This window comes from Cydia pomonella, chromosome 1, assembly GCF_033807575.1.
Source record: "Cydia pomonella isolate Wapato2018A chromosome 1, ilCydPomo1, whole genome shotgun sequence".
In the NCBI taxonomy this organism is placed as follows: Eukaryota; Metazoa; Arthropoda; class Insecta; order Lepidoptera; family Tortricidae; genus Cydia; species Cydia pomonella.
The window spans coordinates 19,501,121-19,523,980 of record NC_084703.1 but is presented as its reverse complement, the minus strand read 5'-3'; the positions used below and the strand labels follow the sequence as shown (position 1 = coordinate 19,523,980).

At 35.2% G+C, this 22,860-nt stretch overlaps 1 protein-coding gene across 2 annotated transcripts; it reads right to left on the bottom strand.

Moving 5' to 3' along the window:
- Positions 1–8,289: 8,289 nt before the first annotated feature.
- On the bottom strand, positions 8,290–21,906 carry LOC133527098 (uncharacterized). Of its 2 annotated transcripts, XM_061863991.1 has the most exons (7): positions 21,520–21,906; positions 19,689–19,806; positions 18,500–18,661; positions 16,491–16,724; positions 15,231–15,362; positions 10,000–10,172; positions 8,290–9,186 (listed from the first exon to the last, which is right to left on the bottom strand). In XM_061863991.1, exons 1-7 carry the CDS (start codon positions 21,600–21,602, stop codon positions 9,105–9,107), a joined length of 984 nt encoding a protein of 327 aa, XP_061719975.1. In that variant the 5' UTR covers positions 21,603–21,906; the 3' UTR covers positions 8,290–9,104. The 2 variants fall into 2 exon arrangements, with proteins under 2 accessions (XP_061719975.1, XP_061719982.1); XM_061863998.1 differs by lacking the exon at positions 18,500–18,661.
- Positions 21,907–22,860: the final 954 nt, after the last annotated feature.

Here is a 22,860-nt window from a genome sequence, read left to right as displayed (position 1 = left end):
ATAAGACAAGGCGTTAGACAGGGCTGTCCACTTTCGCCACTTATTTTCAATATTTTTATAGATTGTGCCATAAAAAGTCTAATAGAGTCCGGAAAAGGGGGGGTCAAATTCAATGGGCATAACATTCAGTTCATTCGTTTTGTCGACGATATAGCAGCAATGGCTAATTCATCAACACAATTGCAGGAACTGGTTACAGAGATGGATAGAGTGTTCAACAACTTTGCATTGAAAATAAACACAAGTAAAAGCAAAATACTTGTTACCTCAAAAAAACCTACCCTAAATTCTAGCCCAATAGTAGTAAACGATAAAACCATAGAAAAAGTTCCTAAATTTAAATACCTGGGTAGCATAATCACCAACAACTCCAGATGTACACAAGACATCACTGCAAGAATAGCTATGGCAAAGAAGGAGTTTAATGAAAAGAAGTACCTATTTAAAGCCTTCTGCTAACACCAGGAAAAAGTTAATAAAACTGTACATTTAGAGCATAGCATTATACGGTAGCGAAACGAGGACGATGCTTCAACGCGACAGAAAACACCTTGAAGCTTTTGAAATGTGGTGCTGGCGGCGTATGGAGAAAATAAGCTGGACAGAAAAAACAACCAACGAGGAGGTTTTAAATAGAGTTCGAGAAAAGCGGGGCTTATTGAGAACCATCGAAAGTGGAAGAGAAAACATGTTGGGACACCTGTTACGACACGACGAATTCATCAAAACCATCATAGAAGGGAAAGTAGAAGGAAGGAGAAATAGAGGAAAGCCAAGAAGGGCATACATGGATCAAGTGAAGGAGAAAGTGAACGTCGTGTCGTATCAGGCCGTCAAGGAAGAGGCCAGAGAAAGGCAAAGAGCGTATAATCACTACGTGCAGTACTCAAGGTCGAGTTGGTTTGTGTACACCTCCCGGTTATAAATTAAAAAATACAAGAAAGATGGTTGTTTGTGCGGTGAATGGGTGTCACAACACATCAGTGAATAAAAACAAACCGCCTGATATAACATTTCACGCGTAAGTATCCAGTTTAATGTGATATTTTTACGTAATTGTAAATACAAAAATCCAAATTTTCGTCAGCCGCCATTACTTATAAATGTTGCCAGGTGATATGAATCTTTTTTCCTCCAAATGAGGCATGACGATTACATTGATAAAATAAAATTAATATGCTTACTTTACGTTCCTTGTATGACTGTAGAAAATATTCTTTGTTAGTTTTTCATTCTTTTATTTCAAATTATGTTTTGTCTTTTATAAAATTACAGTTTAAATTCATATTTTTATTTTGTGTGATATTCGTTTTAGATTTCCGACTGATCCGCTTCTGTCTGCGAGATGGACGGAAAAAATTAGATTAAATTGGAACGATGCAATATGGAAACCGACTAAACATAGTCGAATATGCTCTCGCCATTTTGATGAGCAAGTAAAGTAAATTGTATTTGTGGAACACAGGTGTTACAGTTAAGGTCTGTAAAAACGAAACGCAACTGTCACTGTCGCACTTATATGGAAGACTGATAGAGAGACACAAAGCGTTTCGTTGTCGAAGCAATAGCGATTGCAACCTTGCCTAGGCCGGCAGGTACAATTACTAGTACTGACGATAAATAGTTATTTGTTTTACAAGAGGGAAAGTTGTTGTTTAACCGCTCGTGCTAATTAGCAATATTATCGAGCTAAGTAGATAAAGATCCCAAAATTTCTAAAAATGGAATCTTGAGCGTTGCGAGGGTTTCAAGTTACGAGAGTTAAACAAATTTTGCCCCAAGTGAAACACAAAACTTTTCACCACACCAACCCGAAGAAAATATTAAATGTAAGATATCAAATAAAATCAAACCAAATCGAATCCAAATGATCGTCATTAAATATTTATCATTTAAAATAATTATTCCAAAGTCAATTCTACCAGCTATTATCTGTGCACATTTGTAAAATAAAAAAATAAACGTTTTTTATTTAAAGATTATTTCACAAAGTACAGAAATGCAAAGTCCTTAAAAGAAACCTTGAAAGCTTTTGCTATAAATTTAATATCTACATACACACTCCCAAATGATTGATAGCCAAGTGTAAGGATGTGGTTAAAATCCATCTACTTTAAGGGGAATAAATGAACTTTGGCAACCCGTTTTTGTATATATGTGTGTGTCGCTGAGCGTAAGACACGAGCGTCGCACGCACACATCGATCGTGTTTCGGCTTCACTTTTGGCAGATTAGCCTTATGAGAACTAACTGTCTGTGTGATAGGTCAGTGCATTCAAATTTGAAACATCTCTGAAATAAAAGCAATTCGATTTGATCTCTATTCTAATATCAGTCGAGAATGTCGAGATGCCTCTTTGTTCAAAATGAAATGTCAATTGCAGTGACATGTCAAATGCTTCGCTTGACAGACCGATGAAGTGTGCGAAAGGGAAGCCATCACGTATATGAACAAGCCATAAGTGCGAAAGAGGCAGACTACATATGAGAAAATGTAACCATTTTTTGAGTCCGAAGTCGGCCGAGAAAAGGAAAATATATATTAAGTAATTTAGTGAAGATGGTGTCATGCTGTGTGCCGGGTTGTAGTTGTAGTGTTTCAGGGCCAAAAAACCCAGGAAAATACTCATTTCACAGGTAATTATGATATTCCTTGCGAAATTTTTTGAAACGATATTTTTAACAGCATAAAAAGTGTAAAAAACCAATTTATACAGTTCATTATAAGTTTTTCTCCAATTGTGTGTTAATATTTCATCATATTAGTCAATAATTTAGAATATTTTGTGTAAAAACATAAACTGTTACTTTACGCTAGGGCTTGACAAAATGTTCATATGACTGTATCGATAACTTGTCGGTATATTAGTAGGTATGGAATTAGTTGTTCCCCTTCAAAAGACAGCGTATACTTGTACACAGCGTATACACACCCAACCCAACTAGTCAGTAGGAAAAGGCGCGAAATTCAAATTTTCTTTGGTAAGTCAACTCTTTTCGAACACATTTTCAAACAACTTCAACTTTTCAAACACATTTGAAAAAGTAGTCGATAAAGCAGTTAAACATCGATAGATTATTAATATATTGTAACATGACATCACTATTTTTGTCATAGACAATTTACGCACACACTTGCATTTTATTTTTGGTCACACTTTTGAAGTTTGACAGTCATTCTATACTATCTTATTTCTATGATCAATTGCATACAATTTTGACGTATCTCGCATGTTCGTTTGTATCGAATGATACGGAAATAGGCCCCCAACTCTAGTTTGTCTCTGAATTAAAAAAAAAACAACATGCGTGGAAAAAGTTTTCATTTACCGCCATTTGACGTACAGTTTATCTTTTAATTCGTTTTAAGTATAAAATGAATATCTTTTGTTGTTTTAAGGTAACTATAGCAAAAGTTTCGTGTACAATAAGCGATAAAAATATTTCGGTGACGCCACCACATATCCGCGAGGTTCGCCAAGAACGCAACGATTTGGCAATGATGCCCCAACTGCTGCTGTAATTTTAGTTTGTGAATATATCATGAAAGTTTATAATATTTGTGTAGATAAAATAGTGTGTGTAATGTAACTGTACATAATTAGGCATTAAAACACTCGTGTGGTCTTTTTAAGACGTGTATTTTTATGCCTCTTATTATGTAGCAGTCAAATAAACTACTATTTCTACTGGTCGACTGTAATTATTGAATGAAGATTTCGTATACCAAACGTCGTATAAAAAAATAAATGTCTCGATACGCAGTAGTCAACTTAAAAAAAAAACCCAGCCAAGTGCGAGTCTGACTCGCGCACCGAGGGTTCCGTACAAACCTGTAGGTATATATTATTAATATTATTATATGATTTAACTAAAAATTTACAGCATTCGCAATTTTTCCTTTATCTGCGCTATAAGACGTTGCTTATTCGTACCACATTTTAAAATTCTGAATTCACTGGAAGTACCCTGTAGGTTTTGATTCCCTTGCGAGTGTTGAAAATTTGCGGCATAAACGGCTGTATCTTTTGATTGCGTTGGCTTAGAAGTTTGATTTTTTCACTGCTCCAAGGAACAGTAGACCTGAGTATTTGATATAAATTCCAGCTTGATACCTCTATGCGTTCCTGAGAAAAAGGGTCCTGACAGACAGACAGTCGGACGGACGGACAACAAAGTGATCCTATAATAAGGGTTCCGTTTTTTCATTTCAAAACGTCTTATTAGTACTCAATTTTAGTCTACTGAGATACTTACCAATTTCTAATACTTATTTAGGTTTTATAATGAAAAAAGTATTGTATACAATAGTGGTATAATCACGCTTTTAAATCTTGTACCTTACTTAGGCAACTCGGCAAACTTCGTTGCCTAAAGACGGTACTCGACTGAAAAGCTCTCTGTTATATTACAATTGTATAAATACTATATTTCCCGTGGATGAAATTAATGTGTTGTCCGTCTCCGATAGTACAGCACTATCTAATCTACTGGTTCCACGGATGTCTTTCATTTAACTTCTTACAGGAATACCCTATCGAGCTGATTAGGATGGGGTTATAAATAGGTATATATAAGAAAAAGACGTAACCAGTAGTAGAAACTGCTCAGGTATATATTGGCAAGTGACAAGAACATCAGAAATGTAACATATCATATACCTACATATATAAAAGATCTAATAATATTCCCTTTTTACCCCATATAATAATATTATAATGTTTTAATAAAACTGCGATTAGTTAAAAAGACGACATCTTTATTTTATACTAGACGAAAAACCGGCTTTGCTCGGGTAAAATAATAACTCTGGCACACTCAGTTAGTCAGTAGAAAAATGCGGCTATATAATTTTTAAGAAAAAAAAATCGGCCTCAATGAGGGAGACCGGTGAAAGAACGATTATTGTTGATTTTAGATTTCATACAATGAAATTAAAAAGACAGCGTCCTACGCCTAATTATGTAGAAAAGGAGGTAACATGTTTTTTTTGCCACTGCACCCACCTTGACACATTTGAGATTTGCCCTATGGTTGACTGGTAAGATACCCGCAATAGGGTATTCAACTGTATTTAATATAAATTATTTCACACCATGCATGCAATAAAGCACCAAATAATTATTAAAAAAACGAAATAGGATAGAAATATAAAAATGTGCCTTGAAAACCTAACTGATTGGCAAAGAGAACAAATTGCCAAACGTGAACTATGCATCATTGAAGAGTTCCATTCTGTTCATCATCAGCAATTCCACTTCATCAAATGTAATTTCTACAAATGTAAATACTTGACTAAGAGAACTATATATATGCCTTTAACATTTGAGGAGTTCCCTTGAGTCCTCATGAACCCTATCGTCAGAACTCGAACTTGACAAAAATTTGCCTTTAAAATCTAATTTGCTTAACAAACACAGCGAAGAGGACAAATCGCCAAACGTGTACTATGCGTCGTTGAAGAGTACCATTCTGATCATCATCAGCAGTTCCACTTCATCAAATGTCACTTTTTTAAATGTAAATGCTTGATTTGTTAAAGTAAATACAAAAATCACTAAGTATATGTATGCCTTTCATATTTGAAGAGTTCACTCGATTCCTCATGGACCCCATCGTCAGAACTTGAACCTGACAAAAAATTGTCTTGAAAATCTAATTTACTTAACAAATACAGCGAAGAGGAGAAATCGCCAAACGTGTACTATGCGTCGTTGAAGAGTTCCATTCTGATCATCATCAGCAGTTCCACTTCATCAAATGTCACTTTTTTAAATGTAAATGTTACAGAAAGTACAAAAATCACTATATGTATGCCTTTCACATTTGAAGAGAGCCCTCGATTCCTCATGGATCCCATCATCAAAACTGAGTTTTGACAAAAACGGGACCAATCTGTATATATAAAAAAATAATAATAATATTAGAAATCGGTTCAGAAATGACGGAGTTATGGAGTAACAATCATTGAAAAAAAAAACATACAACCGAATTGATAACCTCCTCTTTTGAAATCTTGAAGTCGGTTAAAAAAGTAGGCGTGAAGGGTTGTCCTCCCATAGAAAATTTTATTTACCGCGCCTTACTTTATACATCATTTACAAACAGTGACATACATAGTCATTCTTTAAAAAAAGTTTGTGCATCTTACACACTGTTACACATATTCTTTGGTGCCAACCAACATGCCGTCGCAAACGTGTTCACAATTTCCGAACGCACCCGTCGCTGTCATTTTCCAAATTAAATATGGCCTACCTTTTGTCATGTTTGTCATTAAATTAACACTTTTAAATGCAAAATACGCGATAATCCGAATTTTGCCAATATATGTAGTCGATTCAAAACTCTTATTTTTTAACGCGCTTTCATTTGAGTATAATTTCATTCGGGTCTACCGTTAACCTCGACGGAATTATTAATATAGATATTTGGCCACAGATACGAGTAAAGCAACCACAGATACTATAATCTATTACATCTTCTTTCTTCTAAATTAAGCAAAAATTTAATTAATTCAAGCAAAGTATGTCAGTAGCAATGTACAGCATAGTGAAGTAGGGCAACACTCACACAAAAGCAGTATTGCGTTGGTATTGTGCTAAGAAAAGCAGCAATGTACTTACATCGCATAGATTTATAACTAGCCTAGATGCCTAGTCTGTACATCCCTAGTGAAGCCATTTCGAGGGCGACATTATGTCGCCCTCGTGTCATCGTATCCGAACGGCCCTCGCAGTACTCAAGGTCGAGTTGGTTTGTGTACACCTCCCGGTTATAAATTAAAAAATACAAGAAAGATGGTTGTTTGTGCGGTGAATTGGTGTCACAACACATCAGTGAATAAAAACAAACCGCCTGATATAACATTTCACGCGTAAGTATCCAGTTTAATGTGATATTTTTACGTAATTGTAAATACAAAAATCCAAATTTTCGTCAGCCGCCATTACTTATAAATGTTGCCAGGTGATATGAATCTTTTTTCCTCCAAATGAGGCATGACGATTACATTGATAAAATTAATATGCTTACTTTAAGTTCCTTGTATGACTATAGAAAATATTCTTTTTTAGTTTTTCATTGTTTTATTTCAAATTATGTTTTGTCTTTTATAAAATTACAGTTTAAATTCATATTTTTATTTTGTGTGATATTCGTTTTAGATTTCCGACTGATCCGCTTCTGTCTGCGAGATGGATGGAAAAAATTAGATTAAATAGGAACGATGCAATATGGAAACCGACTAAACATAGTCGAATATGCTCTCGCCATTTTGATGAGCAAGTAAAGTAATTTTTATTTGTGGAACACAGGTGTTACAGTTAAGGTCTGTAAAAACGAAACGCAACTGTCACTGTCGCACTTATATGGAAGACTGATAGAGAGACACAAAGCGTTTCGTTGTCGAAGCAATAGCGATTGCAACCTTGGCTAGGCCGGCAGGTACAATTACTAGTACTGACGATAAATAGTTATTTGTTTTACAAGAGGGAATGTTGTTGTTTAACCGCTCGTGCTAATTAGCAATATTATCGAGCTAAGTAGATAAAGATCCCAAAATTTCTAAAAATGGAATCTTGAGCGTTGCGAGGGTTTCAAGTTACGAGAGTTAAACAAATTTTGCCCCAAGTGAAACACAAAACTTTTCACCATACCAACCCGAAGAAAATATTAAATGTAAGATATCAAATAAAATCAAACCAAATCGAATCCAAATGATCGTCATTAAATATTTATCATTTAAAATCATTATTCCAAAGTCAATTCTACCAGCTATTATTTGTGCACATTTGTAAAATAAAAAAATAAACGTTTTTTATTTAAACATTATTTCACAAAGTACAGAAATGCAAAGTCCTTAAAAGAAACCTTGAAAGCTTTTGCTATAAATTTAATATCTACATACACACTCCCAAATGATTGATAGCCAAGTATAAGGATGTGGTTAAAATCCATCTACTTTAAGGGGAATAAATGAACTCTGGCAACCCGTTTTTGTATATATGTGTGTGTCGCTGAGCGTAAGACACGAGCGTCGCACGCACACATCGATCGTGTTTCGGCTTCACTTTTGGCAGATTAGCCTTAAGAGGACTAACTGTCTATGTGTGATAGGTCAGTGTTACATCGAACCAAAACATGTACGTATCATAACCTCAAATTTCACAAATATTTACGAACAACGAGCGTGATTGTATATTTTAGGCACCTTGACTTTGCTTAAGTTAATGCACAGGCTTATTTAATATATTGGTATTTAATGGTGACAGCAAAAATTTCTCTCGAAATAGCATCGATTCAGAATGTAAACAAACAAGATGGTTGTCATTCACTATCCACATTCCACAGATGACACACGATTTTGGAATTATTCGAAAATAGTGTTGCAAACCCGCGATTTTTGAAATTTGCCGCCTTTTGCTACTGACAAGATTTGCTTGACCAAGTATATTTAAAATTCACCATTCTTAACTTTCTTATTTTATTTACTTACAAAAATAACAACCTTCAAGTGCGTACCAATTCTATATGAACTATGCTTTATATAGCAAATTGAATAAAAATATTTTCAATAATGTTTAATATCCTGAGAGGAAAATAAGGACAACATACGTTACGTTTGTATAATAAGGCGATTTTGCGCGGGTTTTCGTCTTAAGTATAATTAGTAATTACCAATGATCTATTAGTTTCTTTTTTTCTGGTGTTTTCTTCCATTAATACAGTAAATATTTAGCATTTTTTAGCTATAGAACTACCATACTAAAATATTAGTCCCACCTAAAGGAAGGCTTCCCGGCGGGAAGAAGTTGATAACACGAGATATAGAATTCAAGAAATTTGAACTTAAAACATATTTACATGAAAATCCACATTCAAAATTCTTCAATATTATATCTCGAGTTATCAACTTCTTCCCGCCGTGTACGAAATTATGGACCGTAGGGTTTGGACAATAGTCGTCGGGTGGTTTTACGTTTTCTAAAATTTTCCAGGATGTGGACAAAAGAAAATTTAAGCAGTCGGTGTCAGGTCCGTTTCTTGGCTTGGCACTCAGTTTCTGTCGCTGTCGGTACCGATATTTGGAGAGGGTAACATTATTAAGTAGCCATTTTCTCTAATTTTGTTTTGTATGCACTCAATTCTACTTCATCCCAGTGTAGTGTTATATTGTCAAAAAATCTGAAAATAAAATTATTATTGTTTAACATCATGGTATAATTATTTAATTATATATTAAGTGAAATATTTATGTTATGAGTTAAGTATGACATAAATTTAAAACAAATTTTAGAAAAAAAAATCCTTCCTGCATCCTTTTTTCCACTGTTAGGTAACTCTGTATGGTTTATTTTTGAAAAAGGTATTAAGTAGGTACCTACTCTTAGGAACCATACCACTGTGTTTACCATTTACGCAGATAATAAAGCCGCTTTAGATTAGTCTCTAAAAGTATTTGTTTACAATTAAAGACTATTCATCTAGTACCTAAATACAATTATTATCGATCAATTAATGTAATACAAACAAGTAAACATAAATTGTATGTTGAAGTATGTCATTAATATACTTCAACATACATACCTGTTTTTTTAAATTTGTCTTCTTTGTGGTGCAATAAAGAATATTTACTTACTTTACTTACTTTACTTACTTACTTACTTATATCAATTTCACGGTATATTTTTTAAAGTCCGTTTATTTCTAGGGTGCATTCCTCAGCTGAATATAATTAACTTTCCCAAAGAAACTGCATATTGGCTATAATAAATTATTTATTTTTACCTGATAAGGCCCCAACGAGCGTGTACACTTGCCTTAGGGCCTATGGGCGATCGATATTCAAAATATTATTGATATGTCACAGTTTTCAATTGTTTGGTGGATTTAAATATGTAAGGCGTACGTATTACAACAACGCTATTAATTAACTAATACAAAAAAGAAAAATAACTACTTAATGTAAAAAAAAACACCGTGTTCAAAAAAACTTGCCTCAACTGCAGATGAGCTAACACCGCCTTTTCATGTTCAGTGAGCCCTTTTTCTGAGACATTCAAGGTGTCCTCCATTTGTTCTATGTTGAAGAATCCGCACACGTTCGTATCGACGTCTGGCTGGTTTAAGGTGAACCATGTTGCTAGTCGAGCCAGCTCTACTCCTTGATCCTACAATTCACAAATAGATTAGGTAGCAGGTTATTTCAAAAATGGTCAGGTCAAATTTTTACTGACGTTAAAAAAAAATCCCACCCCTCTTTGAGTCCCCGTCGAGCTCGACGTATTTAGGCAATAACTTCGCTTGAGCTCGATATATTGCGATATAACTAGTAGCTCTGTGAGCTGTAGACCTCGCGAGCATAGCTTATGGCTCCTCTACACGATGGCCCCGCGTAGGCGCAAGTCCATTTATGCGTTAGAGCAGCGGTTCCTAACTTGGGGGTAATTACCCCCGTAGTGGTAAATCTGGTATTTTACTAAGGTAATAAGCTCAATTAAATATAACAGAAATTAGACCTGTAAGAAAGAATATTGATATTTATTGGGAGTAGGGGTAAAATCGGGTTCCCTAGTTAGTCATAGGGGTGACAGAACTGACAAGGTTAGGAACCACTGCGTTAGAGGGAGCAAGTGATATTGCTATCTCATTTCACCACATAGCTGCGTCTGTTAGATTGGCCTACGCTGGGCCATCGTGTAGAGGAGCCCTTAAAACTGAATAAATGTATAGCTCCGCTGTTTAGAAGGATTTATAAAAACTAAATTGACAAAAAAACATAATTATCGAATAGGATGGTCCAACTTTGTATGTAGAAAAAAGTTGAAAGGATTTTATCTTCACATGGCTCCCTTTATAGAACAGTAATCTATGTGCCAAATTTGAACTCATATGCGAATAATCAAATCAAATGATGTGTGGTGGTCGCTATGATTTTGTGATTTGCAATATACTCATACAAATAAAAAAATGCAAAGTTACCTAAAACAAAAAAAACGATCGCCATCTTTTTTAGCATACTTATAAATAATAAATAAAACGAATAAAGAGCCCTTAAACACATTTCCAAAGCAGAATTATTGATGGGTCAATTTATTTTCATACTATTTTGTATAGCAGTATTGTTTCATTTATAGCGACCTCTAAATAATGTTAATTGCTCTTAATTTTTTAAAGATACTTTTTCGTATATCAGAATTTAAAAAGCCCGCAGGGAAAAGGAATTTTCATTAATTATTAACTAAGAAAACTTTGTAGACATGTAAATTTACTGCCATCTTTGGACACATGATTAAAACTTTTGGAACGTTATGGTGCCATCGCTCGAAACGATGCTGTCAATCATTTGGCCTTTTATCTATTAGATGGCGCCACTTTTAGGTCTTTAACAATTTTAACATATATTAGTAAACGAATAAGGATCAAAAAGATCATCAAGGAAAGGAAAGTCAAATGGCGTTCTACAAATTTTTATCATGTGTCGAAAGATATAGCAGCAATTTTACTGTAGCAACAAAATTTTGTTTGACAATCCACCTCCATTTCAATTTCGCTTTGCCATCGCCTACAAAATGGGAAGGAAAGAGAAAATACTCCCTTTCCCGTTTCCAAACGCCCACAGTTAGTCGGTCATCCCCTGAATGGTAAAAGTAGAACCACCTCCATCTTCGTTGGCAGAAGAAGGGCCATCAGAGCTTCACTCTGTAGTGTTTTATCTCTATAAGTAGGATTTAGCAATTTAATTCGCTAAAACATCATTTTGCTACATCGAATACCTTGACTAAAATATCAACAGAATATCATATCTGTTGATATTGTGCCCTGAATTTTTGTAGACAAGATTATAGCAAGCATCGCTGGCTCTTAGTAATATATATGCACCAAAATTTTATAAATTTCTAAAAGAATGCCACGAACCGTACCTACCGAAACTTTCTGCGGCGACTGCACGCAGGAAATATTTAAAAAAACCGTTTCCCTCTTTTAGCTATGATATATAATTTTTTTTTATTAAAGCAATATAACATACTTTTACGTTTAAACTTCTATACCTAATATAATATCAATATTCCAATCTACAACTACGTCTCTATAGCAAAGCCAAAGTTGATAAATTAATCTAAATGCAAAAACTGTTCAGATTTTTTTAAACATGAACCCGTTTTCGCCTGCGCAACTGTCCGTCTCCTTGAACTTTAACGGCTGTAAAAAAAGTTCAGACAATAAAACTGAAACGAATACGCTTTGCTCGCGCTTCGTGCTCGCTTGATCAACAATACGAAATTTAAATACAAAAAAAATACAAAATGTTACAATTCAGGGAATAGATCCAGGGTCCTCTTCTCTCTCCCTGTTACAAAGCTTAGTCAATAAAAAATAGGAAATTAAAGTGCAAAAAAAAAACAAAAAAGATTCCATTGTTCGGGATTTGAGCCCGGAACCTCATGATTGTAAAGCTAGTGTATTCCAATTGAAACACGAATGGATATATGTGAATCGGTGAAATTAGGCTACTTATTCTCGAGTAAAACCTACATATCTAAATACCCCCTAAACCAGCGTTCTAAAATATCTGAATTTTTCGCAAATCACTCTGTAACCATGTCTCAAAAGGAGGAAACTCTTATGATAGGTATCGATACGGCTATTTGTTTAGGCGCGACGTACCATGACTCCGCCATTTTGAAAAAATTCCAAAAACTGGATCGACAAAAAAATTCTATTTGATCATAGAATATGGTCGCAAAATTTCACGCGAATCGGTTGAGAATTGCGACCTGTAGAGGAGAACATCCGGACATACGAAAGCAGATTGCGCGAGTCAAAACGTAGAACAAAACGTAGACCTACGCTACGCTTCGGTCAATTATGTATTTTGATATATTCCGGCGATATGGTGTTCCTTTACGGACGTGCGTTTGTAACAGATATGTCTCCGTTTCTTTCACAATGCAACGAGTTTTGTGAAGGTGAAATATATATTTTCTCAAACTTGCTATGACATGATGATTTGACTTACGTCAAATTAGGTCCGGAAATACTAAATATCAGGTGCGATGAGTGAAGATGATATGTAAAGGAATTTCATACTGCCTTACACACCTAGGACTGTAAAGCAACCTTCTTTGGTTTTTTAACGTCAAATTGTAACACAACGCCTTGGCTTTCAACATTCAACAAATTTTAATAATATTTTTCAGTTAGCTTGGTATATAGAAGGTAGAGGCAAGGAACAGAAACTCCTTAAGCAGAATTGTTGCAAATGTGTCCAGCTGTCAGCTATAAATAATAGTTCCAAATATTTACAGAGTAGCGCTAGAGTAGCTAGGGGTTATTAACGGAAGCGCGCTGTCTATGATTAGATTTTTTTCTTAAGTAGTCTTGGTATTGTAGCGCCATCTATTTATGGTTTTTTGTCGGACACTTTTTGGTAAGTATATGGAGATTTTGTTCCTTGCCTCTACCTTCCATAGCTTGGTGCGGTGATCTGTTGTGCATATTCGTTGCTAAGCAACGGCGGCGGCGCATCGCGCAGGCGCGCGGACTTGCGCGCGTAAGGCACCGCTGGTAGAGTGGCGAGCCGAGTAGTTCGCCACAAAACAAACAAATTACTACAATTTTTTGTTTTAATTGCATGTTTGAGAAAAGCACTATACAAATCTCGGCGAGAAACGGGGTTGCCGGCCCCGTATCTCTATTCGGCTTCGCTACGCTCCGCCGTCTATATATAATAGTAATGTACTATTGTCTTGGGTCGTGCTTAGCTATAAAATAAAGGGCCATATATTATGTACTGTAAAACGTTGTACGATACATGCAAATGAATAGGTAATTCGCAACTCGTGTCGATTTAAAACATTTTAATTTATCGCCACTCGTCGCCAATTTTCGATCTTTCGCACTTGTTTCGTATTGTACTATTACAGTACATATGGTACTACTTTACCGCACGAGTGCGATAATTAGCACATTACGTAGGTATGTACTTAAGTATGTTCAAAATTTAATGGGCCATATGTATTGTAAAATGTTGTACAATATATGTGCGAATAGGCAATTCCTATTTTTCGCACTTGTATTTTATGTACCATACCATCAGCCGTAAAAGTGTGTATAGGTAAAAAACTTAAGTAAGTCGTATCGTTATCGTAACCTTTTGTATGTAGTTGTGACGTGTTCGAATAGACAGTACATGTTTAAAAGACACACACAAACAAAACAAATGTCTATTCGAACACGTCACAACTACATACAACAGATGACTTACTTGAGTTTTTTACCTATAGCAACTTTATCAATAAATTCATTCATAATTTCTCCATGCAATTTCGCAGCTTACTGTACTAATATATTACGGTAGCTTAAAAAAAGCAATTCGATTTGACCTCTATTCTAATATCAGTCGAGATGCCTATTTGTTCGAAATGAAATGTCAATTGCATACAATTTTGACATATCTCGCATGTTAGTTTGTATCGAATGATACGGAGATAGGCCCCTCAGACAGACTCTAGTTTGTCTCTGAATTAAAAAAAAAACTACGAATGCGTGACATACGTGAAAAAAGTTTTCATTTACCGCCATTTGACGTACAGTTTATCTTTTAATTAATTTTAAGTATAAAATGAATATGTTTTGTTGTTTTTAAAGTAACTATAGCAAAAGTTTCGTGTAATATGAGTGATAAAAATATTTCGGTAACGGCACCACATATTCGCGAGTTCTGCACTTCGTTAGTTTCTTAAACCCACACTCGTGTATTTTAATGCCTTTTATTATGTAGCAGTCACATAAACTACTAATAGATACGTCTGTGACGGGCTTTCCCTTAACCATAGCCGTACATTATTTTTTTTTTTGTATTTATTTACCTTCTTTATCTATCAGCTAGTCATTATTTTCGTTTAAAAAAAAAATAGTTTTCATAAGCCGCCTTAGACAAATCAAGCATTAATGGTTGCGAACGCGATCTAGATTTAGTGAGCAGGTAAAAATGTTTCCAATATTCCTATAAGCAAATAGCTATGCAATGTACTTTAAGTAGTGATGTATAGATACACTTACTCTTTGATAGATACACTCAAAGAATGTAATTTCAGTGACAATCAATATGAAAGTCGCTAAGGACCATATTACCTAATTTCACTGTGACAAGGTACGAAATGGTACTGAAATTAAATGGCTCGACCGAACAAGAACAATAGAAATCAGAGAAAATCATGCACTACCTTGCAGTAATTAGACGCACGTTGGCAAAGAGCTTTGATGTCATCACTCGCTGGGTGCCAGGGCTGTGGGCCGCGGTTGGTCAGCAGGCCCATGCCGGTAGCCGCTGCGTTTATTATGCCGACGCCTTTACCCTGCGGAGTGGACGCTGTACTAAACAATTGTTAAATATGTACGAAGAAGATGACCAGACATAAAGACAGCAAGAAAGACAAACATGCTATATGTACCTATTAAAGGTACAATTTGTAACTATAAATAACTATTAGCCGAACCAAAGAGATGGATCCATCGCGAGATTTTCAGGTTCTAACAGTACCTATGCGTAATCCGAGATCTAATCTAACCCTATTTTGCCAAGATCTCCGTTTCCCGTAAATAGGCGTACTCCTTATAATTCAAGGACAAAACATGGTATTTAAGGAGGGAATGTCCTCACTTTTTAACCGACTTTCTTACTCAGAAGGAGCGGGTAGGAGGTTCTGTATTCGGTTGTGGCAATTTTTTTATGTATTTTCACCGATTGTTCCGAGCGTGGTTCGATTTGAGTAATTCTTTTTTTGTTCGTAAGGAGGTGCCTCCAAGGTGGTCCCATATTAATCTGGTTATGATCTCATGATGGGATCCATGACAAATTGAGGGAAATCCTAAATTTTTAGGACGTCCCGAAAACCACCAATTTTATAGAGTGCAACTGTAGCCTTACCACGAGTTTGATACTGACATATTTGCTAATGTCTTCGTAACACTATTTATACGTCTCGTTCGCACTAATATGCCAGCACGAGCGAGATGCATAGAAAGTAAGTTACGCACACGCTAGCGAATATGTCAGTGTCGAACTCGCTACTAATGATGATGACCATGGACGATATGTGGAACATCCCTCTTATAATTGGGTGTATTATGATTTTGATGTCTTGGAAATGACTATAGAGACTGAGAGGTGAAGGTAGATAGTGGTGTATGGGGGTTGAGGGGTTGAGGTTTGACGAGTGAAGATTTGAGAGGTTAGGGTTTGAGGCGGCGGTGAGTTAATGGATCGGGATTTTTAGGAATTACTTTCACGTTTATTTAGTACAGTTGTTGTTATTTATAGACCTAAAGCTGATTATTTTTCACCTTATCACGGGTATTGTTACGGTATTTTATCCTTTTTGAAGTCGATTTTCTGTTTTTTTGCTTTCATTACATACTAGCTGCACCAAACGGCTGAATATAATCTAAGGACATCCAAAATGATCAGAACATTATGTACACACCTTAAAGTATTTTGTATAATTTTGTAATCGGTTGTCAAATAATGTAGATTTAGAATATGACAAAATTGTAGATAGGTGGATATCAGACTCTTCAATTATCTCCTTCATCAAATCTAAATCATAGTCAGCTACTCCTATATATCTGGCTTTGCCATCTTTCACAGCTCTGTCCAATGCTGGCAAGGTTTCTTTCAGAATTATTGAAATGTCCGGTGCAAAAGTGATATCGTGCATCTGAAAGAGAAGTTTATACCTAGGTAAAAAAGGGTACTTTTCTGTGTTTTCCTACAAATTTTCTGCCCGAAACTAATCAATCGGACAAGAAGAAGGGTCATCGTGCCTTGACGCGTTAAAGAACACTAAACTTTGACGTATTAAATCTGTGTTGGGCAAAGTACGGCCCGCGGGCCAGCTCCGGCTCGTGAAAGGCTTTCATCCGGCCCGCCGCCGGTCCTATGAAATAAATAGTATATGGCATAGGCCCACGATAATTGTAAATCAAATATAATATTGCTGCCATTTTGGCCTTCCTCTAAAATTTATATCTATCTATTTGGTCCCCCATGAAGAAAGTTAGCCCACCACTGTGTTAAATTAAACTAAACTTCAGTGAAAGCTTTATAACGGCGTGGATATTAAGTACATCATCATTTTGTGATATCTTGGGCTAACAGTAAATGGCGACGTCGTCTAAAATCCATGACTTGAATAATAATAAAATGCCTTTATTAATTATTTTAATAATAAAGTATATGTGGCAAGTTTTGCCAAAGCGCCCCACTTTATCGATATGGAGTTATTAGTAGTTCCAAAATGTACAAAACATATTGGTGAAAGAATGAAGTTTCTATGTGTACCTAATAGTTTTTTTTTATCTTTTAAGTTGCAGAGTGAAAAAGCGACAATGGAGAAAACGATGGTTAAAATTTGGGATGAAAATAAAACCACTCGTACTTCGAAGTTATGGAGTGGTTGATATCAAACTAATCTGCATATTTTCAGGATCCAAATTGAGCAAATTTATATCATAAACATGTCAGTTCGAAAAATCATCTATAATTTTTACATGATACTCTTTTTTATCATTTTAAAGCCAAAAGAGTAAAAATAAGGTATTATTTTAAATATTAGTCATTATTTTGGAATGTATATATATAAAAGAAAGTACATCGATTATATGCGTTTTAATAAAAACAATACGGTTACTTAACAGGCATATCGCGTGTAAATAGTAGGCAATTACCTAATATTAAGTCATTTTTATAAAAATCAAGTTTAGTGATTTTCTTTATCAATAGTTAAGAGGGTCCCACTTTGTCGATTTAGTAAACTTTGGTGACTCATTAGTATAATGTACGTATTTGGTACTTACATTATTCTCTATATACGAATGTTATGAACCTATGTTATTATTATTGAAATACTCACTAATACTATCATCTTTACTTTGTAACAACTATGTACAACTGATTTTTTTTCGACTTAAAACTTACAGATTCTTCAGAGTATGTGTAGATATGTTGTATCAGTTTTGGTCGAAAACCGACTTTCGGTAAATTTTGTCAGTTTCCCGAAACTGCCCTTAACTCTGAAACTATAATCGGGAAAGTGGGACCTTATTACTAAACTTGTCACATATCTATATAGCAACTATAATCATGGATAGGTATCATGATACATAATCAAAATGCCTTATTAACGTATTATGTATTTATTGATAGTAACAGTTCTCAGAAAACACGAATTTTTTAGGGTTCCGTAGCCAAATGGCAAAAAACGGAACCCTTATAGATTCGTCATGTCCGTCTGTCTGTCCGATTCTGTCACAGCCACTTTTCATTTTGGTGTTAAAAATTGAAATAAGATTATTATTGTCATAAACAAAATGCTAAAATCCAAATAAAAGATATCGCTGTCCACAACAATGTTGAGGCTCACGGCGTTGTATGAAAATTTACAGTCATTGTTTATTATAAAAAAAATGTAAACAAAATATCTAAGTAACCAACTTGAATCAGATCCACGTATTCGTGTCCAAGAAGTTGTAAAGTGTTATTCACGGCCGCTTCTGTCTTCTCTTCAGAGAAGTCGAACATTTTCCGGATATCTTTCTCGTAGCGCCCAACTTTGCTCCCGATGAAATACGTATCTCTTGGGATTCCTTTGAGCGCCTAAAACATGCGCCGTAAACTTGCTAAACATTGCCAATGGCTTGAAAAAACAGTAATTCTCTGACAAAACATCTGCATGTCTCCTTTTTCCCATTAAGGAATTAAATACAGTTAAGGGGTGTACCGAAATAAAACTGTAAACTTCGAATGAAATAAAACTATTAAAAATTAACTTTTCGGTGGTTGTGGGTTCCAGACCCATCCAAGACGGTGAATTTTTCCACTTTTAATTTGTTTCTAAGCTTAGCGAGTTTTTACGATAAATAAGACAGGCATGCTTCGTTTTCGCGAATTCTACTAGCAATCTTTCTGACGGGGTCTCTTCTCTGATCAAGAGACAACATACTAAATTAGTTATGATAATTATTTATTATGGAATGATAAGTATAGAATGTAACAAATTTTCTTGCTATTTGGAAAAGACCAATTTTCAGTGATCTCTTCTATTTACCGGTGAAACGTCGCACAGCGTAAAACCAGAATTATTTATATTGGACTATATAATATAATAATAAGACTTTTTATCGCCTTTTTTATGCCTTAGTCATCTTGCTTAATAGAAACAAAATTACAGCGGCTTGAAATTTAGAGTTATTTTTCGGTACTTACAGGCTTTAGCTGCTAGGGTAGAGAATCCAAGCAATGTGTGGCATGATAGGACATATTAAACAAGTTTGTATAGTCAGTAATGAAAGATAACTGACGCTCCTCCATATAAATTTGTTTGCAGAGGGGCGGCATTATCTACTATCTCTGCAGGCTCTGCAGCAGACTGGTACAAAACGGACAAAACCAGTGTAATAAACCAATTTTTGTCGAACATAAACTCAATCATGATAGTGTGGGTAGATATGTAATGATTAAATTGTGCTTATCTACTCGTAATCTTCTGATGAATTGTGGTTGCAGTGACAAGATCAGCTCATTAAGCTTAGTGCTTATTGTAGAAACTAAATATTAATATTATGAGTAAAATAAACCTCCTTTTGCTTCGCCGTAGTAGGATAATAAAGTATGTAACACGTACCTTGCCTATTACTTTTTCTGAACTTCCCTGACCGTACCACGGCCCAGTTTCCAAGTAGTTTACTCCTAAACTTAGCGTTTTCTTGATAAGTTGTAGACTTTTTTCCTCGTCGTAAGGTCTGGAATGAAGTCAACAACTTGGTTACAAAAGGTTAATCAATTTATTCGAAATATTGAGAACGACAATAAAATAAATTGTGTTAAAAAGTTGCACCATAGGTACATAAAATCGCGAGAAATCGGACGCTATTAACTCATGCGTTTCAAGTGCCCGCTCCGGGCTCTCTAATCAAAACACCCTGTAATGTAAAGTGAAGTAGACCGTATCCATTTTTTAGTTAATCAAAATACAAATTATTTATAGCCTGTTCTAAGTTAATTACTTTCATGAAACGGGTCCCAGACGTTTGAGCTGAAGTTTTGTAGGATTGTTTATTAATATCACTTACTCGAATAGGTATGACCTTGAGGAATGACAATTGAATAAGTATTTACGACTCGCAACGCTAGAAATCTTATACCTTTAAACGAGCAATTCTTGTATAAGTATATATGTATTTCAGGGATCTCGGAAACGGCTCTAACGATTTCGCTGAAATTTGGTATATGAGGGTTTTTGGGGGTAAACAATCGATCTAGATTAGTCTTATGTTTGGGAAAACGCGTGTTTTCAAGTTTTCATGCGTTTTTCTTTCGATGCCGAATATGGTCGCTAATTTCGTGTTGTAGGCCACTGTTCGTCTGGTACAGCGGGTTAAGACGCGGGCGGCGAGAAACAACCAGTGTTACGGGTTCGAATCCCGCCCGGTGACTAACTTTTGTTTTTTTTTTTATATGTTCAAGCTTATATATAATATTTTACTTTTTATTGTTTTAGACAAGTTTAATTTAGTAAAAAAATGTATTTAAGATTATCACCTATACACCACCATATTACAATAAATAGTTATAACCGAGCAAAGCTCGGTCGCCCAGGTACTACTAGTTTATTTGCGATATAAATGTCCAATAACAAGACAACAAATCAACTCGAACCTAACACATTTACAAATAACTTTACATCTAATCGAATATCTAATACCTAGGTAATCTAAATATTTCAAAATAAAAAGGAAATACGAGTATATTAATAACTTCGGAGACCTTAAAATCCATCGATAGAAGTTCCATATAAATTTGAAATACCTACACGCCAAGTGGTGATACTCCTATTTCCGCCTGGATCGCACCAGTATATCAGTGACTGCGATCGAGTTCACGCAGTCGCTAGCGTACCGTAAACGTCAATTGACATGGTAGCCATAAGCCATACTAGTCATTTTAACCGACTTCGAACTTTTGGAAACTATTTCTTTTACTTACTTATTGGAATTTAGGGAACAGTATAAGAACATTTAATCAAAGACTGTTCAGTAATTTTCAAGAAAATTGATATTAAATGTAAGTGTAACGGCGTGGCTTACTTATCCATTCATACAAGTTATTTTATTCAAACATCTTTGCATAAAACAGGCCTCTGGACGTTGAAAAAACATTTAGCGGGTAAGGTTGTGATGTAGGTACACATTGCATGTAGATTTCACATTACATTAAACGTACCTAGTTATTACTAAAAAGTGACGTTATTTAACTTTAAAAAACAAACGACTGTAAGAAACCTATTGGTCAAACGCACTTAAAGTGATAACGTTGTAATAAATACATTCTCATGCATAAAATTATCAGTAGGTATTACTGGTATTACCTACCTACCTAGGTATGTAATGATCTAATGATTCTGCTACATTCTATATGGATACAAGTCGAATATTCATCAGGTAGTTATTACTTACCCGTAAATGTTGCTGAAAGATGCTCCTCCCATGCTAACATGGGAAACCTTCATATCAGTATTACCTAAGATATTGTATTTCATTTTAAATTAATATGTTTGTGTTAGAAACGGACCGCGCGCCAACTTGCAGCTCGCCTGACTGACGAATGTTGTTGTAGATAGTATTAATGTATTAATCTCTAGCGGGTCAGCGCGCCTAGCACTCCGTTCAGTGAGATAAGCAAGAAGCTGGACAATTATCCAATTTTCAATGCAATATGTTTTTGAACATGTCTAACACCGCACTCGATTGGAAAAGAATAACCATTTTCATGGAATTTTGCATCTCGGTAGATGGTTACGTACGAAGATACAATATTGTTTACATTTACGGTACACTATTTTATTTAGAGTAGACATCAAACCCGATTATCACACTGGCGCCACAACGGATACGCCGACGTTGGGCAAGAGAGACAGCACCATATTATACATGTATAGTGCTATCTCGCTCACACACCGTTGTCGCACATCGCACGATTGCGAAGCCAATGTGAAGAGCGCCAGACAAAAGTTTTCTATAATACTTAGGTTGTAAAGGGTGCGGAATTGTGGAAATCGCAAATTATGACCATTTTTAGGGTTCCGTAGCCAAATGGCAAAAAACGGAACCCTTATAGATTCGTCATATCCGTCTGTCTGTCCGATTATGTCACAGCCACTTTTTTCCGAAACTATAAGAGCTACTGTTCAAACTTAGTAAGTGGATGTATTCTATGAACGGTTCCCCATACTTAGAACTGAAACTCAAAAAATCTTTTTTCATCAAACCCATACGTGTGAGGTATCTATGGATAGGTCTTCAAAAATAATATTGAGGTTTCTAATATCATTTTTTTTTTTTGAATGAATAGTTTGCGCGAGAGACACTTCCAAAGTGGTAAAATGTGTCCCCCCCCCCCCCCCGTAACTTCTAAAATAACAGAATGAAAAAACTAAAAAAAATATATGATATACATTGTCATGCAAACTTCCACCAAAAATTGGTTTGAACGAGATCTAGTAAGCAGTTTTTTTTAATACGTCATAAAATTTAAAAAAAAATTTTTTTCATCAAACCCATACGTGTGGGGTATCTATAGGGATAGGTCTTCAAAAATGATATTTAGGTTTCTAATATAATTTTTTTCTAAACTGAATAGATTGCGCGAGAGACACTTCCAAAGTGAAAAAATGTGTGTCCCCCCCCTGTAACTTCTAAAATAACAGAATGAAAAATCTAAAAAAAATATATGATATACATTACCATGCAAACTTCCACGAAAATTGGTTTGAACGAAATCTAGTAAGTAGTTTTTTT

Bases quoted from the DNA above. Each gene is read 5' to 3' on its own strand.
- LOC133527098 (XM_061863991.1), bottom strand. From the start codon at position 21,602: ATGAAATACAATATCTTAGGTAATACTGATATGAAGGTTTCCCATGTT. The intron at 19,807-21,519 runs GTAAGTAATAAC...ACTTCATTCCAG, and splicing joins TCTTTCAGCAACATTTACGG to ACCTTACGACGAGGAAAAAA. The intron at 10,173-15,230 runs GTAGTGCATGAT...TGTGAATTGTAG, and splicing joins GTGCGTCTAATTACTGCAAG to GATCAAGGAGTAGAGCTGGC.